This window comes from Pipistrellus hanaki (genome assembly GCF_964339955.1).
Source record: "Pipistrellus hanaki genome assembly, chromosome: 3".
NCBI lineage: Eukaryota > Metazoa > Chordata > Mammalia > Chiroptera > Vespertilionidae > Pipistrellus > Pipistrellus hanaki.
In genome coordinates this window covers 183,510,612-183,532,280 of record NC_140505.1, presented here as the reverse complement: position 1 = coordinate 183,532,280, position 21,669 = coordinate 183,510,612, and the positions used below count along the sequence as shown (strand labels likewise).

The 21,669-nt window shown below is 59.7% G+C and overlaps 1 protein-coding gene across 3 annotated transcripts in view; it reads left to right on the top strand.

Moving 5' to 3' along the window:
- Positions 1-21,669, top strand: part of TMPRSS6 (transmembrane serine protease 6) — a 31,698-nt gene that overhangs the window by 5,352 nt on the left and 4,677 nt on the right. For all 3 annotated transcript variants that reach the window (XM_084876770.1, XM_084876771.1, XM_084876772.1), the window contains 13 exons: positions 2,590-2,723; positions 3,111-3,178; positions 3,942-4,126; positions 4,309-4,350; positions 7,644-7,848; positions 10,954-11,090; positions 11,845-11,957; positions 12,210-12,319; positions 17,525-17,670; positions 18,022-18,120; positions 19,012-19,125; positions 20,302-20,418; positions 20,694-20,862. In XM_084876770.1, coding sequence (XP_084732896.1) covers positions 2,590-2,723; positions 3,111-3,178; positions 3,942-4,126; positions 4,309-4,350; positions 7,644-7,848; positions 10,954-11,090; positions 11,845-11,957; positions 12,210-12,319; positions 17,525-17,670; positions 18,022-18,120; positions 19,012-19,125; positions 20,302-20,418; positions 20,694-20,862 — 1,639 coding nt within the window. The remainder of the gene's footprint in view (positions 1-2,589; positions 2,724-3,110; positions 3,179-3,941; positions 4,127-4,308; positions 4,351-7,643; positions 7,849-10,953; positions 11,091-11,844; positions 11,958-12,209; positions 12,320-17,524; positions 17,671-18,021; positions 18,121-19,011; positions 19,126-20,301; positions 20,419-20,693; positions 20,863-21,669) is intronic.

The following is a 21,669-nucleotide window of genomic DNA, read 5'->3' as shown; positions in this document are numbered from 1 at the left end:
GCAGGCACCGTTAGCAGACCCAGGTCTGATGTGAGTCTGCCTGCCGTGGCTCAGGGTGGATGGCAGTTCTGCTCTGGACCGGGCAGTGCCAGCGGGGAGTGGGTGCTGTGTGCATGCTGCCCCGGGCAGGAGGCCAGCACGGGCAGCCGAGGCCGCCTCGGGCTGCAGGGTAATTGGTCTTTGGGGTAAACCATGGAGTGTCAGGTGCAGGGCCAGGAGCTCGCCTGTCAATGGCCTTTCTTCGCAGATGAGTCTAATTTCTCCTCGTTATGCTCCAGGAGAAAACCACCCCCTGAGAGTGTACTCCAGGGGGCCGAATGCCCCCCAAGTTTCAGCTGGGGGAGCTGATCCCTGCTCAGCAAAGGGATTGCTGGGGGGCGGGGGGGAGGGGGAAGGCACTTGAGGAGAAGTTTGAGCCATTCCTCCCGCCCTGGCCAGCGGCGCTCCAAGAACTGGGCACTGGGTGGGGAGATGGGTCAGAGCTGCGTCCTGCCCGTCTGGAAGGGGAGATGGACCACGTCCCAGGACCTGCTAGGGTAAGCCCCAAGTGAGTGGCGAGCTAACCCTGAAAGTGGCCCAGGAGAGGAGAGGGCAGGGACTGGCTTCCTGAGGCAAATGGGCCAGGGCCCTGATGTGGCCTAACTGTGTCTCCCTGGTCTCTCTCCTGCTACCCTGGGTGATGTTTTATATATACGTATTTGATATTTTTTACAGAGAGGAAGGGGGAGGGATAGAGAGTCAGAAACACTGAGGAAAGAGAAACATCGATCAGCTGCCTCCTGCACACCTCCTACTGGGGATGTGACCGCAACCCAGGTACATGCCCTTGACCGGAATCGAACCTGGGACCTCTCGGTCCACAGGCCAAACCGGTTAGGGCTGGGTGATGGTGTTATCCACTGAACCAAGCTGGTTAGGGCTGGGTGATGGCGTTATGCTTTCTTCTCAAACCTCCTGCACCTCCACCCACGTGGCTGCCTGTTTCAATGACAAAATGGAAGGAGTCAGAAGAGAAGCCCCCTAGATGCCCTCCCAGCCGCAGCCACGTGCTCTGCCCCCCTGCCCTTCCCCAAGGTGAACCATCCCTGCCCGTTCTAAAGCCTCCTGGTTCCCCTGCAATGCTCCTTCTCAACTGGCCAGCACACCCACCCGGTCATCTCTAACTCCGAAATACAGCGGGACTCCGCCCACCTCCCCTCCCCGCACAGCCTGGCCCAGGTGCACCACCTCTTACCCAGACGGCTCTCACCTGGATCGCTCTCACCTGGACCCCTTCCTGCAGCTCCCGCTGCTCCTGCCCTTGCTTCCCCAGAGCCTGTTCTCAACGCAAATCCAAGTTCTCTGCTCAGCATCCTCCAGGGCTCCTGTCTCACTCAGGAGAGCCAAATCCTCACCCACCTCGCCTCCTCCTGCTTTTCCTTTACGCACTCCGCCATTCCTAGCTCCTCACGCTCACTCTCACACCCAGATAAGCCCTGCCTCAGGGCCTTCGCACCTGCCGGTCCAGGTGTCTGGAAGGCTCTTTCTACAGATGAACATCCACAGGCTGACACCATCCTTTCTTCTCAGGCCTCATGTTGCAGACCCCCCCCTTCCATCCGATATCCCCCCCCCTCGCCCCCCCACTGTCCCTGCCGCCCTGGTTTCCACTTACTCGTCTGTCATTTGTACAGCTGTTTGTGGCTGGGCTATCAGCTCTTTAGGACAGGGGTGTCTTTACTTTGTTGTTACACTGGTCTATTCCCAGGTGCTCCAGGCCAGTCTTGGCACACATAGTAGGTTCGCCACAAATATTAGCTGAGTGAATGAATACATAACTAGATAGAGATATAAACCCAGGACATTGGATCTGTCCTCTTCACATCAACCAAAAAGCCTTTGCAGAATGGGAATCTGACGGGGCCATCCCTGATTTTAAACCTTTCCTGGTGTCCCTTGCTCATCTGGTAAAGACAAAATCCTGCCGCGCTGATGTCACCGCCTCTTGCTGCCCCGATCTGACTGTGCCAGCCAAACAGGTCTGGGCCCTCTTCTTCCCCCGATCCCTCTGCCCCAGGGCCTTTGCACACACTCTACATCCTTCGCTCTCCTCTTCCCCGTTTCCACTCCAGTCCTCCCCTCTCAGCTGGAGGGTCCCTCTGACCCGGGCCTGGTTTCTTTGTCATGTCCCCTCAATTGCACCTTGTGCTGCTTCTCAAAGGCCCTTAACCCTCATGGGAGATATATCTGTTTTTGTTCACCAGTGTCCCCCACATAGTAGGTGCTACCTAGACAACCTGGTGGATGAATAGAGGTTGTAACCCATGAACTTGACCTGGACCCATGGGGTTCCCTGGCCTTTATGTCATCATGTCCTCACTGCATCAGCTTTTGGGACACCATCCACTTCTCTCTGGCACCTTGGGGCCAGATTGTCACTGAACAAACGATGGATGTTGATGATGACAATGGCAAGGATGAGCATGAGGATGGGGCCTTGGAGGTCCAAGATGCTGGAGGCCGAGCTGAGGTTCCGGGGGAGGAGAAGGCGTGGAGGAGGCAGAGCCTTGCCCACGGCGCCGAGGTTAACCTCTGGTTTCTCCCGAGCAGGGTACCAGCCAGAGGCGACCGTCAGCCAGGTGTACTCCGGGAGCCTCCGTGTGCTCAATCGCCAGTTCTCCCAGGACCTCGCCCACCGGGAGTCCAGTGCCTTCCGCAGTGAAACCGCCAAAGCCCAGGAGATGGTAGGGAAGGGACGTGGGGGCCAGAGGGGGACGGAGGGGCCTGGTCACATCTAGCCCACTGGTCGGTCCATCTGGGGAGCAGAGGCCTGTTCCAGGCGTGATGGAGGGGACGGCGTACGGTGGGGGGGAGAGTCAGTGGACTCTGGCGTCCAATGCACTTGGACTAAATCCTGACTGTGCCACCGACATGGGGCGTAGCCCCGGGAAAGTTAGGGGCGAGGCCTCGGGAAAGGCAGTGCGAGGGCTGTCAGGGCCCGCTTCTCCCCTCCCCGCTATGGCGGTGGCTTCTGTGTGTACCCTGCAGGCTCCCTGTCCAGCGGTGCTGCCCGGAGGTCCGAGGGGCTTCCGCAGAGGCTCACCAGGGGCCACCGTTTCCCCTCTCTTTAGCTCAAGGCCCTCGTCACCAGCACCCGCCTGGGCTCTTACTACAACTCCAGCTCCGTCTACTCCTTCGGGTGAGTGGCCCCCCTGACCCGCCCCCGCTAGAACCTCCAGCTCAAAGGAGAGGAGAGGAGTTGGCTTCTGTTGCCATGCCCTCGTTTTTGTTTGTTTGTTTGTTTGTTTTAATGGGGAAACCAAGGCATGGAGAGGCAACGTGGCTTCCTGTGTGTGACCTTCCTTCACTGCCTTGGTTTCCGCATCTGTAAAATGGCACAGAGGTGGGGTAGGGATTCCCTAGTCCCGTGGTCAGCAAACTGTGGCTCGTGAGCCACATGCGGCTCTTTGGCTTCTTGAGTGTGGCTCTTCCACAAAACACCACGGCCTGGGCGAGTCTATGTTGAAGGAGTGGCTGTCAGAAGAAGTTTAAGTTTAAAAAATTGGGCTCTCCAAAGAAATTTCAATCGTTGTCCTGTTGATATCTGGCTCTGTGGACGAATGAGTTTGCCGACCGCTGGCCTAGACAATGGCTACGATGTGTTCACCGAGGGCCTGGCCGTATTGGGTGAGGCCACGGGTGGCCCAGCCCGCCCACTCATTCTGGTTGTGCCACCTCTGCCATGGCCTGTGGCCTCGGTTTCCTCACCTGCAGAATGGGGATGAGGGGAATACCTGCTGGGGCGGTAGGGGGCCGCGCTGTGAAGGTGGAGGGCCTTGTCTGGGGGGTGGTTAGCGCTAGCACGCAGGAGCCCCAGCTGGTGTGGCCCCTCCAGAGCAGGGGGCTGGCCAGGGGGGACGGCAGGCCCCCGGCCCCAGCACCTCTCCCTTTGCCCGCCTCAGGGAGGGACCTCTCACCTGCTTCTTCTGGCTCATCCTCCAAATCCCCGAGCACCGCCAGCCCATGCTGAGCCCCGAGATGGTGCAGGCACTGCTGGTGGAGGAGCTGCTGTCCACGGCCAACGCCTCGGCCCCCGCTCCCTACAGGGCAGAGTACGAGGTGGACCCCGAGGGCCTGGTGATCCTGGGTCAGTACTGGGAAGGCTGCCCACGGGGCCCCGAGAGCCAGGACCAGGCCCGGGTCGGGGAGGGCTGGCAGGCAGGGGGAACCTCAGCCAGGCTGCCTCAGAGGGTCTCTTCTGTTTTTATTTTCATTTCACTGACTTATGATTTGTCTTCATTTATGTGTGTGTCCGTTTCCTTTTAACAGAAGCCAGCGTAAAAGACATAATTATGCTGAATTCCACGCTGGGTATGCCACTCCGTTTCTCCGCTTCTGAGCTGGTGTTTGCTTGGCTCGGCCGCGTGTCAGGGGACCGCGTGGCTCCCGTGGCGGGGGCAGGGGCCTGGCTTAGAGTCACCCAGGGGTGCCCCGGCGGGCTGGGGCCTGGGGCCTGTGGGGAAGGGGAGGAGGAGCTGTGCATGTGTGAAAATGTGTGAGTGTGTGTGTGTGTGTGTGTGTTGTACACAGTGTGCATGTGTGTGGGTGTGAGGCTGTGACTCCACTTTTCTATCACTGAGTTCCGTTTGCCCACAAGCCACTGATGGTAGAAAATAAACCTGCCAACTCAAGGTGTGTTAGCCACTTGGGCTTAAAACTTGGACTCCTGGATGCATTTCTGCCACCTGCAAGGATGCTCCCTCCACCCCTCCCTTCCCCTCAGCTCCCTCCGCCCCGCCCTCCCTGCCCTATTGCTCCTCACCTCGCTTTTTCCAAGAGGCTGTACTGTCCTCCGCTGAGCCCCGGGAGGCAAGGCAGCGGTGGGGCCATCGAGCTGCCCAGGCCAGGGGCGCCCTCCACGCCGTGGACCAGGAGACCCGCAGGTCCTGGAGGGGCAGCGCTGTGCCCCGCAGTCCTCAGCCCCAGCCCCAATACGCTCCAGTTCTGCCCGGCTGAGGGCCTCCCTGACCTCTCGGTCAGAGGTTCACTTACTGGGTCTATCATTTATCATCTATCTATTATCCATTATCTATATCTCTCTACCTATCATCTACTACTTGTCTATCATCTATCATCTATCTGTCTATCCCCTCTATGTCTGTCTATCTATCTATCTATCTATCTCCTGTCTATCACCTATCTCTACCTCTCTATCATCTGTCATTTGTCTATCACAGTGGTCGGCAAACTCATTAGTCAACAGAGCCAAATATCAACAGTACAACGATTGACATTTCTTTGGAGAGTCAAATTTTTTAAACTTAAACTTCTTCTAACGCCATCTCTTCAAAATAGACTCGCCCAGGCCATGGTATTTTGTGGAAGAGCCACACTCAAGGGGCCAAAGAGCCGCATGTGGCTCACAAGCCACTGTTGGCCGAACACGGGTCTATCATATATCTGTAACCTATTAGCCATCATCCTTTTATTCTATCTATCTATCTATCTATCTATCTATCTATCATCTATCATTATCTATTATATAGGATCTGTCTATTCCATCCATCCATCCATGCATCCATCCATCCACCCATGTATCTTACACTGCATTGGGACTTTCGTAGCGTGGACCCTTGGTCTGGGATGGGCCTTCCTGTTGCCCTTGCCGGTGCCAGGGGTCCAGGGGCCCCCAGGTTTCTGGCAGTTTCCCTTGTTTGGTTGCATGAGTGCCTGGAGCCCAGCCCTCGGGGAACACAGTCCAGTGGGATGGGGATGACGTTGGAATCCTATAAACAGTCTTTTGAGCACTTTTTCCATGCCAGCCCCACACCTGAGCTGGGACCCCAGGTGGCCATGTCCTCACCCCTGCCCTCGGAGGAGCTCAGAGCCCCAGGAGGAGACAGACTCACAGACAGTCACTCAGAAGGTGCCAGCGCCCTAGCAGAGGCCCCGGGCAGAGGACAGAGGGAACCGCTCCGCCCTGGGGATAGGGCCACCATCCAAACAGAGGATGGGATGTGCCTCTGGAAGGAGAGGGGGCTGCTCCTGTCTGGGGAGAGGGATCCTGGAAGCCTTCCTGGAGGAGGGGGCGGCGAGCCCTGGCAGAAATCTATCAGGCTGAGAAGGGAAGGGCAGCTGGGCAGAGGGAGCCGTGTGAGCACGGCGGGGTGAGGAGGAGCGTCAGGCAGGCTCCTGGGTTTCCTTCCACGCCCAGAGGCACCAGGCTCCCTCCCTCAGGGGGTTGGATTGTCACCAGAGACCAGCACTTGCCTCTCCGTGTAATTAGCCTCAAAAAAAATGGCAAAAGCAAAGCATCAGCTTGGAGCAAGATTTGAGGAAGACAAACACCTAGGGACAGCCAGGTACCTTCCCCAGCGGCTGGCTGAGGCAGGTGTCGCAGGCCCTGTCCCTTCCCTGGCAAATGACAGAAGTCTCTCCCGGGGGGAGGTCAGCTCCCCACGGCGGGCAGGATGGCCAGGGGTCAGGGCCGGGAGCCGAGCAGCAGGCAGCATGTCCTAGCAAAGCAGCCACCGCCATTGCCTTCTTGTCTGTCAGAACCGCTCAGAGACGGAGCTGGGACCGGGGCTATGCTGTGTCCGTTGACAGAACTCAGAGTGGCTTAGCGACTGGCCCAGAGTCACCCCGCCTAGGAGAGGGGGTGCGGGGGCTGGGGCTGGGGCTCAGAGAGGACTCCCTGCACCTCAGGCTGACTCCCGCAGCTGGGCCTCAAGCCCACATCCCTTCTGCTCCCTGCCAGGTCACGCAGCCTCCCTGCTTCACAGGCTCGCGGTGAGGGTTAAACACGATGCGCATGCTCCACGGACGAGATTGGTTGGCTTCCTGCTGCTCCCTGGTGCCTCAGTCAAACAGAGGAGGTTCCCAATGAATGACTGAACGGTGTAGGTCGAGCATGTCAAACTCAAAGGCTGACACGGGCCAAATAAACGAGGCATGCGGCCTGCAGGCTGCGAGTTTGACATGCTTGGCATAGGTGGTTCTGACCGCAGACAAAACTCAGGCGTTAACATGAGAGAGGAGGTGCAGTGGGTGTGTCCGTGTGATGGAGGAGGTGTGAGGGGAGTGAAGCCAATGAGACAGACCACGCCGTCTGAGCCTCAAGTGGAGCCAGCTGAAAGGTGAAAAGTCACAGGACTTTTAAAAAATATATATTTTATCGATTTTTCACAGAGAGGAAGGGAGAGGGAGAGAGAGTTAGAAACGTCGATCAGCTGCCTCCTGCACACCTCCTACTGGGGATGTGCCCACAACCAAGGTACATGCCCTTGACCGGAATCGAACCTGGGACCTTTCAGTCCGCAGACCGACGCTCTATCCACTGAGCCAAACTGGTCTCAGCATCACCGCTGGTCTTTGTTTCTGTTGTTCCTGGTGCTCCAGGCAGAGCCCGGGCCTTGCCCTGGCACTCAGCCAGCTCGGAGAGGGAGCCGAGGGAGCGCTAAACGAATGAATGAATGAATGAATGAATGAGCCCACGGATGAGCGCGTGCGTGAGGAGACAGAGATAAAGGCACAGGGAACAGAGAGATGGGACCCAGCACCTCCGGGCTGACCCCTATCCAGCCGCTCTTCCCCGCGAGGACCTGCCGGGGCTGGCTCCCCTCCCGGCTGCTAGAGGTCCGGGGCCTGTCCCTCTCCCCCTCCAGGCTGCTACCGCTACAGCTACGTGGGCCGGGGCCAGGTCCTCCAGCTGCAGGGGCCCGACTCCCTGGCCTCCAGCTGCCTGTGGCACCTGCAGGGCCCCGAGGACCTCATGCTCAAGCTCAGGCTTGAGTGGACGCTGGCCGACTGCCGGGACCGGCTGGCCATGTACGACGTGGCGGGGCCGCTGGAAAGGAAGCTCATCACCTCGTAAGTTCCTGGGGAGGTGGGGGTGGGGTGGGGATGGGGGTGGAGGTGGGGGGGGGGTGGAGGAAGGAAATGGCGATGTGAGGTCAAAAGTCACCCCGAGCATTCTGAGACCAGGGGCTGTGTGACCTCAGGTTCACTGTCAGGGAGACAGCCAGACCAGCCCAGAGGGAGGCGGGGAGAGGAAGTTGGAAATGGCTGTGGTCTGTCAAACCAGGGGTCTTTCCCTGCCAGTTTCCCCATTTGTAGCAAAACTGTTGGACTAGAGACCCCTGAGGTCAGTCTGGGAGGCCATGTGGCTTGTTAGAAGAAAGCTTCTGACTCTTCCAACTCCCAGGCTGTTGCTTCCTAGCTGCGTGCCCAAAGGCAAGTCATTTTGCCTCTCTGAGCCTCAGTTTCCTCACCTGTGAAATGGGAGCACAATCGTGCTTACCTTGCAGGGCTATTATGAGGGTTTAAATCAGCCCGTCTGTGCCAAGATCCTCACACACGGTGATGCTGTCCAGATGGGGCAAAGCACCAAGGGCACTGAGTGCCAGGAGCAAGTTCAACGTCAGCCCGTGGGAGGCTGTGCGTCCCTGAGCAGAGGAGCACAGGGGGCTGTGGGGCACAGGGCGTGGCGTGGAGTGCAGAGGTGACCAGAGCGACCCTAGCCAGTTTGGCTCAGCGGTTCAACCTTTTTAAAGTGGGGGCCAGATCACGGTCCCTCAGAGAGCTGGAGGGCCGGACTATATGAACTACTAATTCCTACTGTAACACCTTGGCTGCGCTCACTGCCCAAAAAACCTGGCGGGCAGGATCAGACTCCCCTGGGGGCTGCATGTGGCCCGCGGACCGTAGTTTGAAGACCCCTGGTTAGAGCATCAGCCTATGGACTGTAGGGTCCTGGGTTTGGGCACATGTCCAGGTTGCAGGCTGGATCCCCAGTAGAGGGTGTGCAGGAGGCAGCCAATCAATTGTTCTCTCTCAGCATTAATGTTTCTCTCTCTCTCTCCCTCTCCCTTCCTCTCTGGAATCAATTATATATATATATATATATATATATATATATATATATATATATATATATATATATATTTTATTATTTTTTTTTTTTAATACAGAAGTACTAAGGGCAAAGGGCAGGTAGTGGGGGGTGGGAAGGCCAGACAAGGGCTGGGAGTGGCCTTGGTCTCGGGGAGCCTGGTCACCTGCCCACAGGATGGAGGTGGGTGTTGGCTTACAAGGCTCGGGCAGGTGGGGAAGACGCTGGGCGCCAGGCTGCTGCCTCCTCTGCCCTGCTCCCAGGAGGGCGGGTGGGCCTGCGTGTGCAGACCTGGGCAGCGCTGGAGGGCGAGCTGGTGCTGCTTCCTCCCAGCTGGCCGGCTGCAGGGCCCTGAGCCTGGGCCTGCGTGGGCGGTTCCGGGAGGGCTCGGGGCAGGGCAGGGCAGCCAGGCCACATCTGACTTTCAGGACTTCCCCTAGGGCTTCTCCCTGTACTGCCCCCCCCCCCCCTCCAGCTGCTGGGCTGGCTCTGTCCCTGCCCACTGAGCCTCCCTGGCAGTGGCCCACTCCACCTCAGGCCCTAGGAGAAGGCTACAATGACAGAGGAGTTTGGGGTCCTCACACGTGCGCCCCGGAGCGTGGGCGGGAACGTTAGCGGTGATGGAAGACGAAGCAGACCCTCGCCCATTCGGGGTCTCCTGGCCCGTTTTCTTGGGCCCCACACCCCGGAGGCCGGAGGCGTTTTGGTTACAACAAGGCTCTGCTGCTAAGTCAACCAAAGGAAAGAGAAGACACCCCAACAATGAAAGCTGGAGCCCCCTTCAAGGGTGACCTCCAGGTCCCTCTTGACCCAACATTCTTTTTTTTCTTTTTTTAATATATTTTATTGATTTTTTACAGAGAGGAAGGGAGAGAGATAGAGAGTTAGAAACGTCGATGAGAGAGAAACATCAACCAGCTGCCTCTTGCACACCCCGTACTGGGGATATGACCGCAACCAAGGTACATGCCCTTGACCGGAATCGAACCCAGGACCTTTCAGTCCCCAAGCCGACGCTCTATCCATTGAGCCAAACCGGTCTTGGCTTGCCCCAACATTCTATCTCCCACTTCTGGGGGAAGTGAGCAGGGGAGGGTGAGGAGGGCATGGTGTGGGGGAGGGAGGGGGCACCCAGCAGTGAGAGCAAACCAAGTGGGAAAGCAGGAGGGACGAGGACCTGGGGCGGCTGTGCCATCCCCCTTCCTGGCGAGAGCCGAGGCCGAGTCCAGAGCCCCTCCCAGGACCCTCCGGCCCAGGACCCTCCCGGGCCCTGCCATGTGACTCCTCAGTCCTCCCTGGGTTGGAGGCTGTGTCTGGCTCTCACACAGGCACTTTGGAGATGCCTGCAGTTCCCCATCTGTGCCCCTCCCTCCGGGCAAGTCCACGGCCAGCATGTGCCTTGCGGCTGGGTGGGGGCAGGCCCACTCTGGGAGAACGGTCAGCAGCTGCCTGACAATTGGTCTATGAATTAGCAATGGCTCAGAGGGTTCTGTCGGAGGCAAGGGGTAGTCTGACAGAGGTTGATGAGATGGCAGAGCAGGGCACACCTACTGGGAGGGGACCGAGGCCCTGTCATGGGGCCTAAGCCTCAGCTGCCCCACCCACAGACAGAGCAGCTGACTCCAACAACCTCTGAGAGCTTCTGCAGGGCTGACATTCAGACCCCGAGAGCCTAGAATTCTGCGATCCCATCATTTACCATGTGCACCCGGGCACCAAACTCCAGGCGGCATCTGGGGTGCCCTGGGGGCCGTATGCCCGCCTCCTCTCCATCCCAGTCCAGAGCAGGGAGTGGCCAGCTCAAGGCTATGGCTCCCACAGGTGCCATCTGGTCTCCCTGCGGGCACAGGCTGGGCACTCAGAGGCCGTGGGGACGCGCAGGGGGCAGAGGGGACTCTGGCAGAGTTGATGCAAAGCTCCTCCTGGCCTTTCTCACCTGTGATGCCGGCCTGACTCTTACGGGGTCTCCAAGCAGCCCCCTGGGCCAGAGCGGGTCAGCGACTTGTCTGTGAACTCACAGCAGGCTGGCTGCACGGCCGGATGCCCTGCCCGGCTCCCCCAGCCCACCTTCCTCCACCCCCCAGGGTCTACGGCTGCAGCCGCCAGGAGCCGGTGGTGGAGGTCCTGGCGTCGGGTGCTGTCATGGCGGTGGTCTGGAAGAAGGGCCTGCACAGCTACTGCGACCCCTTCGTGCTCTCCGTGCAGTCCGTGGCCTTCCAGCGTGAGGGCTCAGGTCCCGGGGTGGGGGTGGGGGGGCAGAAACGGAACCCCCTGGGCGTGCCCTTCATCCTCTTCATCGGTGTGGGATGAGGGAGAGGGAAGGTTCTGGAAGAGTCTCTGCTGTCCACCCTGCCTTCCCGCTCGCAGCCCACCCCTCTTCCCGCCTCTATTCACCGTCCACGCCCCTCATCTTCCCTGTCACGCTCCCCAGAGAGGCCGGCTCAGCTCTTATTCCTCCCTTCCCCCCGCCCCCTGCCTCCGATGTTCTTTCCTGAGCTCATCCTCTCTCTCCCTCCTCTCCTTCTCTCATCCTGGCACTGGCTCCTCTCCTTGGCCCCTCCCCATCCCTCTTCCCTTGGCACCCACCTGGAGAGTGGGTCTGGGGGGCCGCATGCCTCCTTTAGGAAGAGAGAGGAAATGGGTGGGGGTGTGGAGCCCTGTCAGGCCTGTACACGAGGCACGTGGCCCCCCAGCCGGGAGTTTGACATGCTTGCACGTAACTGTCAATGTCAACAGCTAACGTTAGCTGAGCATTTACTACATCCCGGGCGGCTTGAGTGTTTTGTGTCTGTTTAACCCTTCCAACCACCCTAGGAGGAATGCCCTGTCATTGTCCCCATTTCACAGATGAGGTAGCTGAGGCCCAAAGTCACACAGTCACACTCCGCCACTGGGCTTTTCTGTTGGGTGGCAGTGGGGAGGTGCGGTGGGACGGGGCCGAGGGACCCCCATGTAACCGCTGTTCTCTGGGCCAGCCTGCGAGGTGAACCTGACCCTGGAGAGCCAGCTGGAGAGCCGGGGCGTCCTCAGCACCCCGTACTTCCCCAGCTACTACTCGCCCAACACCCACTGCTCCTGGCACCTCATGGTGAGCCCCCTCCCCCCCACTGCCCGCCCACCGGCTGCCTGCCCGGAGCACCCTGAGGACTGCTGGGACCCCTGCTGGGAGGGGCTGGCGGGTGTGGCCACCGCAGCGCCTGTTTGCTGAGTGACGGGCGGACTTCGGCCCCGGCCAGCACTCCGTGCGGCAGCCTCTTTCTCTCTCTGTCATCCTAGAAGGGGGGGTCACCAGGTCAGCCACAGCCCGCGGGCCTCCTGGTGACCAGCTCCTCCGTCACAGGTGCCCTCCCTCGACTACGGCTTGGCCCTCTGGTTCGACGCCTACGCACTGCGGAGGCAGAAGTACGACCTGCCATGCACCCAGGGCCAGTGGACGATCCAGAACAGGAGGTACCGCACCCCCCCCCCCAGCACCCTGCCTCTCCCCACAGGCACCCCCCCTCCCCCCCGGAGCCCGAGCCCCAGACCTCAGAGGAACAGTCTGGGAGAATAGTCGGGGGCAGGCCGCTCAGGCCTGTGGCCGCACCCCTTGGCCCAGTCCCTGCCCCGGCCTGGCCCCCAGCCTCCCAAAGGTCTCCACACACATGCCATCAGACACCTGGGATGCTGACCCTGGTTAGAGTGAGGTGGTTTCATTTCCTGGGGTGCTGTCACCCCTGCTGGGAGGACTCCACTGTCCTGCCTCTTGTCCTCCTTGTCTTTTGCCTTCAGGGTGAAGCCAGGTGGGGTGGGGTAGGGGGTGGAGAGAGGGGGAGGCCTGACAGGGCTCCGCATCCCCATCCATTTCCGCTCTCTTCCTAAACCTCTACCCTTCTCATGGAGGCCGCATGGTTTCTGCCTGGAACTCTGGGGACACCTCCTTTCTCGCCTGTAAAACTAGAGGCTAGGCCCCCATGTTTTATATTTATCCACTAGAGGCCTGGTGCATGAAAATTCATGCACTGGAGAGGGGGGCGGTTCCTCAGCTCAGCCTGCCCCCTCTCACAGTCTGGGAGCTCTCAGGGGTGGGAGGCGGCCTGGCGATCACGGGAAGGTGACTCCCTATCACACCTCTGCTGCTGCCACTGCCGGCAGCGGAAGCTTTGGCCAGCCCTGGTTACCTGAGCCTCGGGCGGCCCTGGGTAGCTGGGTAGCTGCCATCAGAGGCTTGCCTGTGCCTCAGGCGGCCCTGGGCAGCTGGGGGCCTGAAGGGACTGGGGGACTCTGTTGCAAAGCTGAAGGGTCTGGGCGCTGCCATCTTGTGGCTGTGGGCACCGCCATCTTTGAGGGCGTGGCAGTCAATTAGCATATTCCCTCCTTATTGGTTGTGGGCGCTGCCATCTTTGCAACAGCGTGAAGGTCAATTAGCATGTTCCCTCTTTATTAGATAGGGTTTATTGCGTTTATTAGTTCCTAGTGGAATGTTGCTGTGAAAAGAGCTTAGGTGTGGAAACCAGGCAGAACAGGGTTCGAATCCAGGCTCCTCTCCTCCCCACTCGGCAAGGACTCCCCGCTCCCAGCCTCAGGTCACTCACCTGGGAAATCGGCATGAACCAGAGCTCCACCCAAAGGAGACCATGGAAGGTCATGGATGGAGGACACTGGCTCCTGCAGGCTCAGAGAAAGCCCCAGAAGGCACGGACCATGAGTTAGTAACCGGTTGTTGATTGTGCCGAGCAGGCCCCTAGCCAAAGGGTTTCGGAGCCAGTTCCTTCAGCCCCCACTGAGGCTCCTGAGGCCAGAGAGGCCGAGTCCTCTCCACGAAGTCACCCAGCTGTGCCTGGAGCAGCCAGAGTGGAGCTAGGTGGCCCGATCCACACCTGTGTGTGGGTGTGCATACGTGTGCCCGTCCTGTGCACCCATGTGTGTCTGTGTGCACACGTAAGCGCTCATGCTTGGGCAGGTTCCTCCCGCGGAGCCTCTGAGCAGCCGTGCCAGCTGTTCGCTCTCCTGGCCAAGGAATTTCCCACCAATCCAGTCTCTGTGGCTCTCGCCCGTTCCAAGAGCAGCCTGCAGAGTCCCATCTCTGTCTCCTCAGAACTCCGTAAGGGCCCAGGGTCCCCACATGGAGACGCGTGTCCCCTGACCCTGGCTTCTGTGGCTGCTGTTCACGGGAGTGTGGATGGGAAGGCAGAGGCGTACCTCCGAACCGTGAGCTCCGGACAGGCTGCTTCCTCTGACTGTGATCTCCTCTGATAACGATCGTCCTGTGTAGCTGCTGGGAAATTCTTCGAATGAGCACTTGTTGGAAAATCTGCGTGTGTGTGGGCTGCGGAGGCGTGAGCGGCCTGGGGCAGGGTGTGGATTCCAGGCAGGGCCTGTAGGAAGGGGAGGCACAGTCCTGGGCCCAGAGTGACCACGGATGGGGAGGGATACAGGATGGGGCTGTCCTCTTATCCCTCAGCATCCGTGGAGCCAAGGCTGGCCAGGGCTCTCCACGGTCTGGGCATCCTTGGGCACCGTCTCCTCACTCCACTGAGCGCTTTCTAGCTGCCCACCCCGCCTTCTGCCCAGCCTCTCCTGTGCCCACCTGACTCTGAGGCCGTGTGCCCTGTGGAGGGCCTGGAGGCCGGGCAGGGAGGGGCCGCCCCAGGTCCAGCCGCCGGCTGCTTGGTTTCACAGAACCCACTCTGGCTGGGCGTCACCGTCACCGCAGCCCGGCTTCCCCCTTTCTGGGAACCTGCGCGCCAGCTTCCTCCCCTGTGATGTCACTGCTCCTGTCATCTGTCCAACGCGTCTGCCTCTCCTCCTGACGGGCAAGCAGGGCCCTGGCCGGGCCTGCTGGAGCGCCGCTGGCCTGCCCTGGCTTGGGGGTCCTTCTGCTCCCCTGGGTGGCCAGCACTGGCCGCGCCCACGAGGCCCCGGGCACTGCCCGGTGAGCTGAGCGCCTGCGCTGGCGCTGGCAGCGAGGGGGCAGAGCCCCAGCTGGTCCCCAGATGAACTCACGGCCTGACAGCGTCAGCAGCTGGCTTTCAGAGAAGTCCTTTTCTCGTTATTCCGTAGCACACCCTGCACGGAGATAGCATCACCCCGTGCACAGACGTAAGGCTGAGCCATGGGCCAGGTCACAGGGCGCTTCTTCCTGCTTGTCCTCTGCGACCTCCTTCCCGACAACGAACCTGTGCTTAGGGAAGGAAATGCATGCTCCTTCCCTCCCTCTCTCTCCCTCCCTGCTCCCTCTTTCTCCCTTCCTCCCCCCTCCCTCCCTCCTCCCTCTCTCCCTCATCTCTTCTCCCTCCCTTCCTTCTTTTCTTCCTCCCTCCTTCTTTCTTCCTTCCTCCCTTCCTTCCTTCTTCCCTTCCTCCCTCCCTCCTCTTTCCTCCCTCCCTCCTTTTCTTCCTCCCTCCCTCCCTCCCTCTACCCCCTTTCATGCACCTACCCAGCTATCCACTCCACCCTTACTTTCTTCCACTTGCTCAGTCATTCATCTATCTATCCATTTTTCTTCCTTCCTTCTACCACCCTGGTGTCCATCCATCCATCCATCCATCTATCCTCCATCCATCCATCCATCCATCCTTTCCACCCACTCATCCTTCATCCATCTGCCCACCATTCTATCTGCCCATCCAATCTTTCTTGAATTCCTCCCCGTGTGGAGCTGCTGCTGTGTAAGATGATGGACAGGGGGCCTGCTTACCAGCTGAGACAGGGAGGTGAAAAAGCAGGGCTGGCCCTGTGCCTTCCAGCTGTGTGGCTGAGAGGAGAGGAGGCTCCCCAGCCTTCAGGTGTTGGTGCTCCCTGGAGAGGCTTGTGGGGAGGAGGTGGCACCCAGTGGGTGGGTGGGGGGATCGGGAAGCTAGAGGTGCATACCCTCCCCCAGAAGGCTCTGAGCAGGAACCGGAAACGCAGATGTGCAAAGGGCCGGCGAGTGCGTAGGCCCTGGGGCAGGCGCTTGGGGGCGGGGGGTAAGGGGAGGGGGGGACACGGATGGTAGCAGGCCACATGTGCCTGCCTAACTCCCTAACTCTGGTGGCCTCAAAGGCCCGCCAGTGCTTCTGAGGTTTATGTTTTAGGAGAAGCAAGAATCTAGATAATGACGTGAAGTTAGCTAGCACCTGAATTTGAAAAAACTAGCGCTGCGTAGACTAAATTGATCATCTCCAAGCTGAGTGACCAGACTGAGGAACTGTTTGCAGCCTGTCTGGCCACCTGAGAACCAAGAGGCTGCTCAGGAATTCTGTCCCTCTCCCTCCCCCCAGCCCCCAGGTCTCCAGAGTGGGAACCAAATGCTGCCCCGGTTGGGCAGGTTCCTGGGCACCAGCTGAGCCAGGAGCGGATTCTGGAATTCTCTCGTGGAGGACACATCCTGTCCGCAGGGGCTGTCCGCAGGAGAGACCATGCAGCATTCTAGATTGAGCTGTTTCCGCTCCCCTCACCCCGGCTCTGGTGCCTTGGGGTCTGCACAGTCCCCTGGACTGTGTGCGGACAGCGACCCATGTCCCTGAACTCTGAGAGGGTCAGGGATGCCCTTGACTCCTCATCCCTGCCCCCTTCCCCCCCTCCCCCCCAGTGTTTCCCAGGCCCTGGCCCCTGTCTGCACCCCCAGCGGTTCTCTGTGGATAACAGTCTATGAAACATTTGTTTATCCTCCTTAAAAGCAACAAAATCCCTGTTTCCTTCGGTTTAAAAGGACAAGAAGGGCCAGGCTTGCTCGAGGGTGCCCCCTGGTGGTGCCTGACGCCAGTCTGGCTGCCCCCTGGGCTGTGGCGATCAGATGCAGAGAAGTGGTTTCCAACTTTTCCATCTCGGGACCGCTTGACACTTTGTAAAATTACTGAGCACCCCAGAGCGTTTGTACACAAGTTACATAATCTGCATTCGCAATATTATAAATTAAAACTGGGGTAAATCACATAGTTACCAATCCATTTAAAATAATGATAAACCCATTACATGTTAGCATATCTTATTTTAAAAAATTATATTTTCCAAACCAATAGCATTCGGTGAGAAAAATAACACCACTTCACACTTTTGCAGCTTTCTTTACTCACTGGCTGGCCAGACCACTCTGGATCCCACACTGGCTTCTGCGTTTTATCGGTTTAATATCACACACCATGTAGTCTCTGGAAAATTCCTCCGTGTTCTCGTGAGAGAGAGTTAGGACAGCAAATGACATCTGAGCGTGGCTATGAAAATGAGTTTTTCTCTGGGACCCTCAGGGGTCCCCAGACCTCACTTTGAGAGTGATTTGCTGGGGTTGGGACGAGGACACGGTCACTATGGCCACGTGTAGGCAGGCTGCACCTGAGGCCAGGACTGTGGGGGGACACGGGGAGCGTGAGAGCTCAGCCCGGAAGCTGGCATTGCAGTGAGGGTAGGGGGGCCCACCTCCCCCTGGGCAGGCTGGTGTGTCCTCCTGGGTCCCCAGGGGGCTGGGTTCTCGTCTTGGGAACTACTCCTCCCTCACAGGGCGATGTGGCTTTGAGACCCTCAGCTCCCTATGCAGTGAGGCCACAGGGGACCAGAGGGCTTGCCACGGCAGCTGCGCCCCACTGTGCAGCTCCCCCTCCCTCTCTGCTGCCCTGCCCCTGCCCCGTCTGCACGGGCCCAGGCCGTGCCTTCCTCCGCACAGACCCCAGGGCCCTGAGCATGTCTTCTGTCACCCAGGCTGTGCGGCCTGCGCACGCTGCAGCCCTACGCCGAGCGGATCCCCGTGGTGGCCAGCACCGGCATCACCATCAACTTCACCTCCCAGATCTCGCTCACCGGGCCCGGCGTGCAGGTGCACTACGGCCTGTACAACCAGTCGGACCGTGAGTACGAGCAGTTCGCCCGCGCCCCCACTCCGGCCCCACAGCCTCCTCCGGCCTCTGCCATCCCTGTGGGTGCCTAGAGGCTAAGCATAGGGAGTATGTGTGTGCATGTGTGTGTGTGAACGTGTGTGTACATTCATATGCAGCTTTGTGTGTGCAAGCAAAACAGTGGCGTGCGTGCACAAGGTATACACTCATTCATACCTGAGTGTGTGCTGCATGTGTGAGACTGAACATGGGTTCCACATGGGCCATGTACACAGCATGTGGGTACAGAGAGGCACACAGAGGCTGCGTCTACACGTGTGTTCCCGATGACACATCCTGATGGGATCCCCCTCTCCCCCGCAGCGTGCCCCGGGGAGTTCCTCTGCTCGGTGAACGGGCTCTGTGTGCCCGCCTGCGACGGGGTCAAGGACTGCCCCAACGGCCTGGACGAGAGAAACTGCGGTGAGCAGTCGGCCTGCCTCACCCCTCCCCTCTCCCCGCCTCCTCTGCGCCGGGCTGAGCCCGCCCTTTCGAGTAGAGGCCTCCACTTGCAGTTCTCGATATCAGTGTCGCGGGAGGGGGGTTCCCTCTCTGAGCTGGGATGGCAAGGTGGGGGCCCAGCGTGGGGAAGCAGCCTCCCCAGGGGGCCGTGGTGGGGACACACCGGGACCAGGCCTCCTGACTCCCAGCTCAGGGCTTCTCCCCACGTGGCCATCACCCCCAGCCTGTCCCAGCCAGCCAGCCAGGAAGGAACCAAGCCGGGGCAGGCAGACCCTGGGTGGCCCAGGGAGAGCCGCCCATCTCCCTCCTTGAATGGGTTCTCACCCTCCCCTTCAGGGGTTCAGACTGGAATTGCCAGCTCTCATTGGCATTGCCCAGCCCTGCAGAGGAGCTCAGGGCCTGGCAGTCTCCAAGCCTCTTGGGGTAACACCTCTTCCTCTGATCCTGGTTTCGGATCCTCCCCATCAGGGTAACCTGCTCTGGTCTGATCCCCCAGACCTCCCTCCTCCCTCCTTCCTCCTTCCTCCTCCCTGTCCCGTTAAAGTTTTCAACGTGTGGGCAGAGACGCGGAGGGAAGGGTGTGTGCCTTTCTCTGGAGTGATCCTGCCTGGGTGCTGGGGAAGCTGCCTCATTTGTAACCAGAACAACTGGCTTCACGTTCCGGCTGAGCCAACTGACCTTGGACACGTCACTTCACTCCTGTTTTCATCAATGAAATAGGGTATCACACCTGGTATCTCACTCCAGTATAAAGGAGCTGAGAGAGACTTGCCATTGTGAGGTGCAATCTAGAGGCAAGAAAAGCTCAGCTGTCCCTCCGGCGCCCCCTAGCGGCCCCTCGTGTTCCCACAGTGTGCAGAGCCACGTTCCAGTGCCAAGAGGACAGCACGTGCGTCTCCCTGTCCAGGGTCTGTGATGGGCAGCCAGACTGTCTCAACGGAAGTGATGAAGAGCAGTGCCAGGAAGGTAGGCTGGGGTGTGACCAGGCGTCTAGAGGGAAACCAAAGAATGGGTCTCAGCCAGATAGCCCAGCCCTTCCGCACGCTTCTTTGGCAAAGGTTTCTGCTCTCTTGTCCCAATACTCACCAACTCATCTGTATGTATGCCTGCATGTCCATCCGTCCCTCCATCCGTCCATCCATCCATCTTCCGATCTCTCCAGCGAGAACTTGAGTGTATATCCATCCATTTATCCACCATTGGCTTCCCAACCACCACACTCTCCACCGAGCCATCAATCCATTTATTTGTTCACCCAACCATCTGCATGTTCACTGTCCCATCCTCCATCCCTGCATCCATCCACTGCTCTCTCCCACTGCCTGTCTAGCCATTGGTCTTCACATCCACTCAGCCATCCATCCTTCCAGCTGCTTGTCACTCTCCCTGCTGGACCATCAATACACCCGTTTGCTGGCCTTAACCCAATCTCCTACCTGCGTCTATTGGTTCATCCATCCACCCATCCATCCAACTGGCCACCCAGCACTTGCAGACTACCCAGTGGTAGGCGAGGCAGAGGGAGGAAAAGATAACAGAGATATGACCCCTGCCCTCTGGGGACGGTCTGTGAGCAGGAAGGCATGGTGGGCAGCTCCCTCTGCCCAAAGCCCTCTGGCCACTGCGTCCAGCAGCATGGGGAGCCCGGAGGGTGGGGAGCGCAGGCGGGGAGCTTCCTAGAGGAGGCAGGCTTGGACCGGGACTTGGAGGAGGGTGACATTCAGAGAGGGGCACGGAGACAGGAGGCGGAGCAGGACGTGGAGGTGGTGAGGAGCAGGTGGGTGGCTGGTGGGGCCAGCGCCGGGAGGTCTGGGGCCAGTGCAGAGCCCAGGCTGGAAGTGGAGGCACGGTTCTACCGCTGGGTACCACTCAGAAGTGGGAGGCAGGGCCCTGTGGTCAGGGCCGCCGTCTGAGCGAGGAGACACAGCCTTGCTCTCCGCAGAACAGTCGGGTGGGGCGGGAGCAGGGCCACCGCTGCCTTTGGGAGCCACGGGGAGCCGCGGGGACCCTTCATTGGCTCAAGAGGCCCCTCAGCACGCACCTCCTGGCTCTTCCAGGCTTCGTCTCCCCGGGCCTCGGTTGGAGGCTCCCTTGGGCTCGGGGACCCATCCTCTGTGCCCTGCCCCCACCCCCTCTATCCAGGGGTGCCCTGTGGCACGTTCACCTTCCAGTGCGAGGACCGGAGCTGTGTGAAGAAGCCCAACCCGCAGTGCGACGGGCGGCCGGACTGCAGGGACGGCTCTGATGAGCTGCACTGCGGTGAGCCCCCTGCCCGGGGCCCGAGGGCACGGGGGATGGGGGGGGGGCAGAGGTCTCTGTCCACCCACGGGGCCCTAGAGCGTGGGAGGGCGGGAGGTGCCCACACTGGCAGCAGGAGATAAAGCTCACCACGTGTCTGTCTCTCTCCCCCACCTCTGCCCCCTCACTCTGCCCTTCCTTCTTTCTCTCCGTGACTCCCTCTGCTCTCCCTCCCCCTTCTCTGTCTCTGTGCCTCCCTGGCCTGCCCCCTACCCCTCCCTGCCCCCTCTCCCCAGACTGTGGCCTCCAGGGCCCCTCTGGCCGCATTGTGGGCGGGGCCATGTCCTCAGAGGGGGAGTGGCCGTGGCAGGCCAGCCTCCAGGTCCAGGGCCGCCACATCTGTGGGGGGGCCCTCATCGCGGACCGCTGGGTGATAACAGCCGCCCACTGCTTCCAGGAGGACAGGTGAGGGGGGCGGCGCGGGGACGAGACTGTAAGGGGGGCACAGGGGAGGCCGTGCAAGGAGGCCCGGGGTCCCCACGCTCTAAGCACACAGAGCAAAAGCCAGTGAGGAGCCCCCCAAATGGCTGTTTCCACACTTGGGTTCAGTCCTGGCTCTGCAGCAAACATGCTGTGTGGCCCTGGACAGTTGCTCAGCCTCTCTGTGCACTCCTTTCAGCATCTTGTTTTGTTTTTTAAATATATTTTTGTTGATTTCAGAGAGAAAGGGAGAGGGAGAGAGAGAAATGTCAGTGATGAGAGAGAGTCATTGATCGGCTGCCTCCAGCCGCCCCCTACTCGGATCAAACCTGCAACCCAGGCATGTGCCCTGACCGGGAATACACCCATGACCTTCCGGTTCATAGGTTGATGCTCAGCCTCTGAGTCACACTGGCCGGGCTGGCATCTTATTTTAAGTTGGGTCAGCCATTCACTCACTCACTCACTCACTCACTGATGCATCCACTCGGCAATGTGTTGTGCTCCTGTTCGCTCCAGGGGTGGCGACTGACACTGGGGTACCACAGAGAGCAGACCCCTCTCCTCCAGGTGCTCACCTGGGTAAAGCTCACCCAGCCTCACAGACATCTTCCCCGCGTGCATGGTGTGGGCTTACAATGTCCCCCTCTCACCCCGGACCTATCTTCTGGGTCCCAGACCCCTCCCCAGCACGGCCAGCCCTGGACTCCTCTCCCCACACCCCCTCTTCCGCCCTGGGGCCACTCAGTCCCCAGCCAAGGACTGGGCTCCACTCGTGTCCCTCCTCCCACG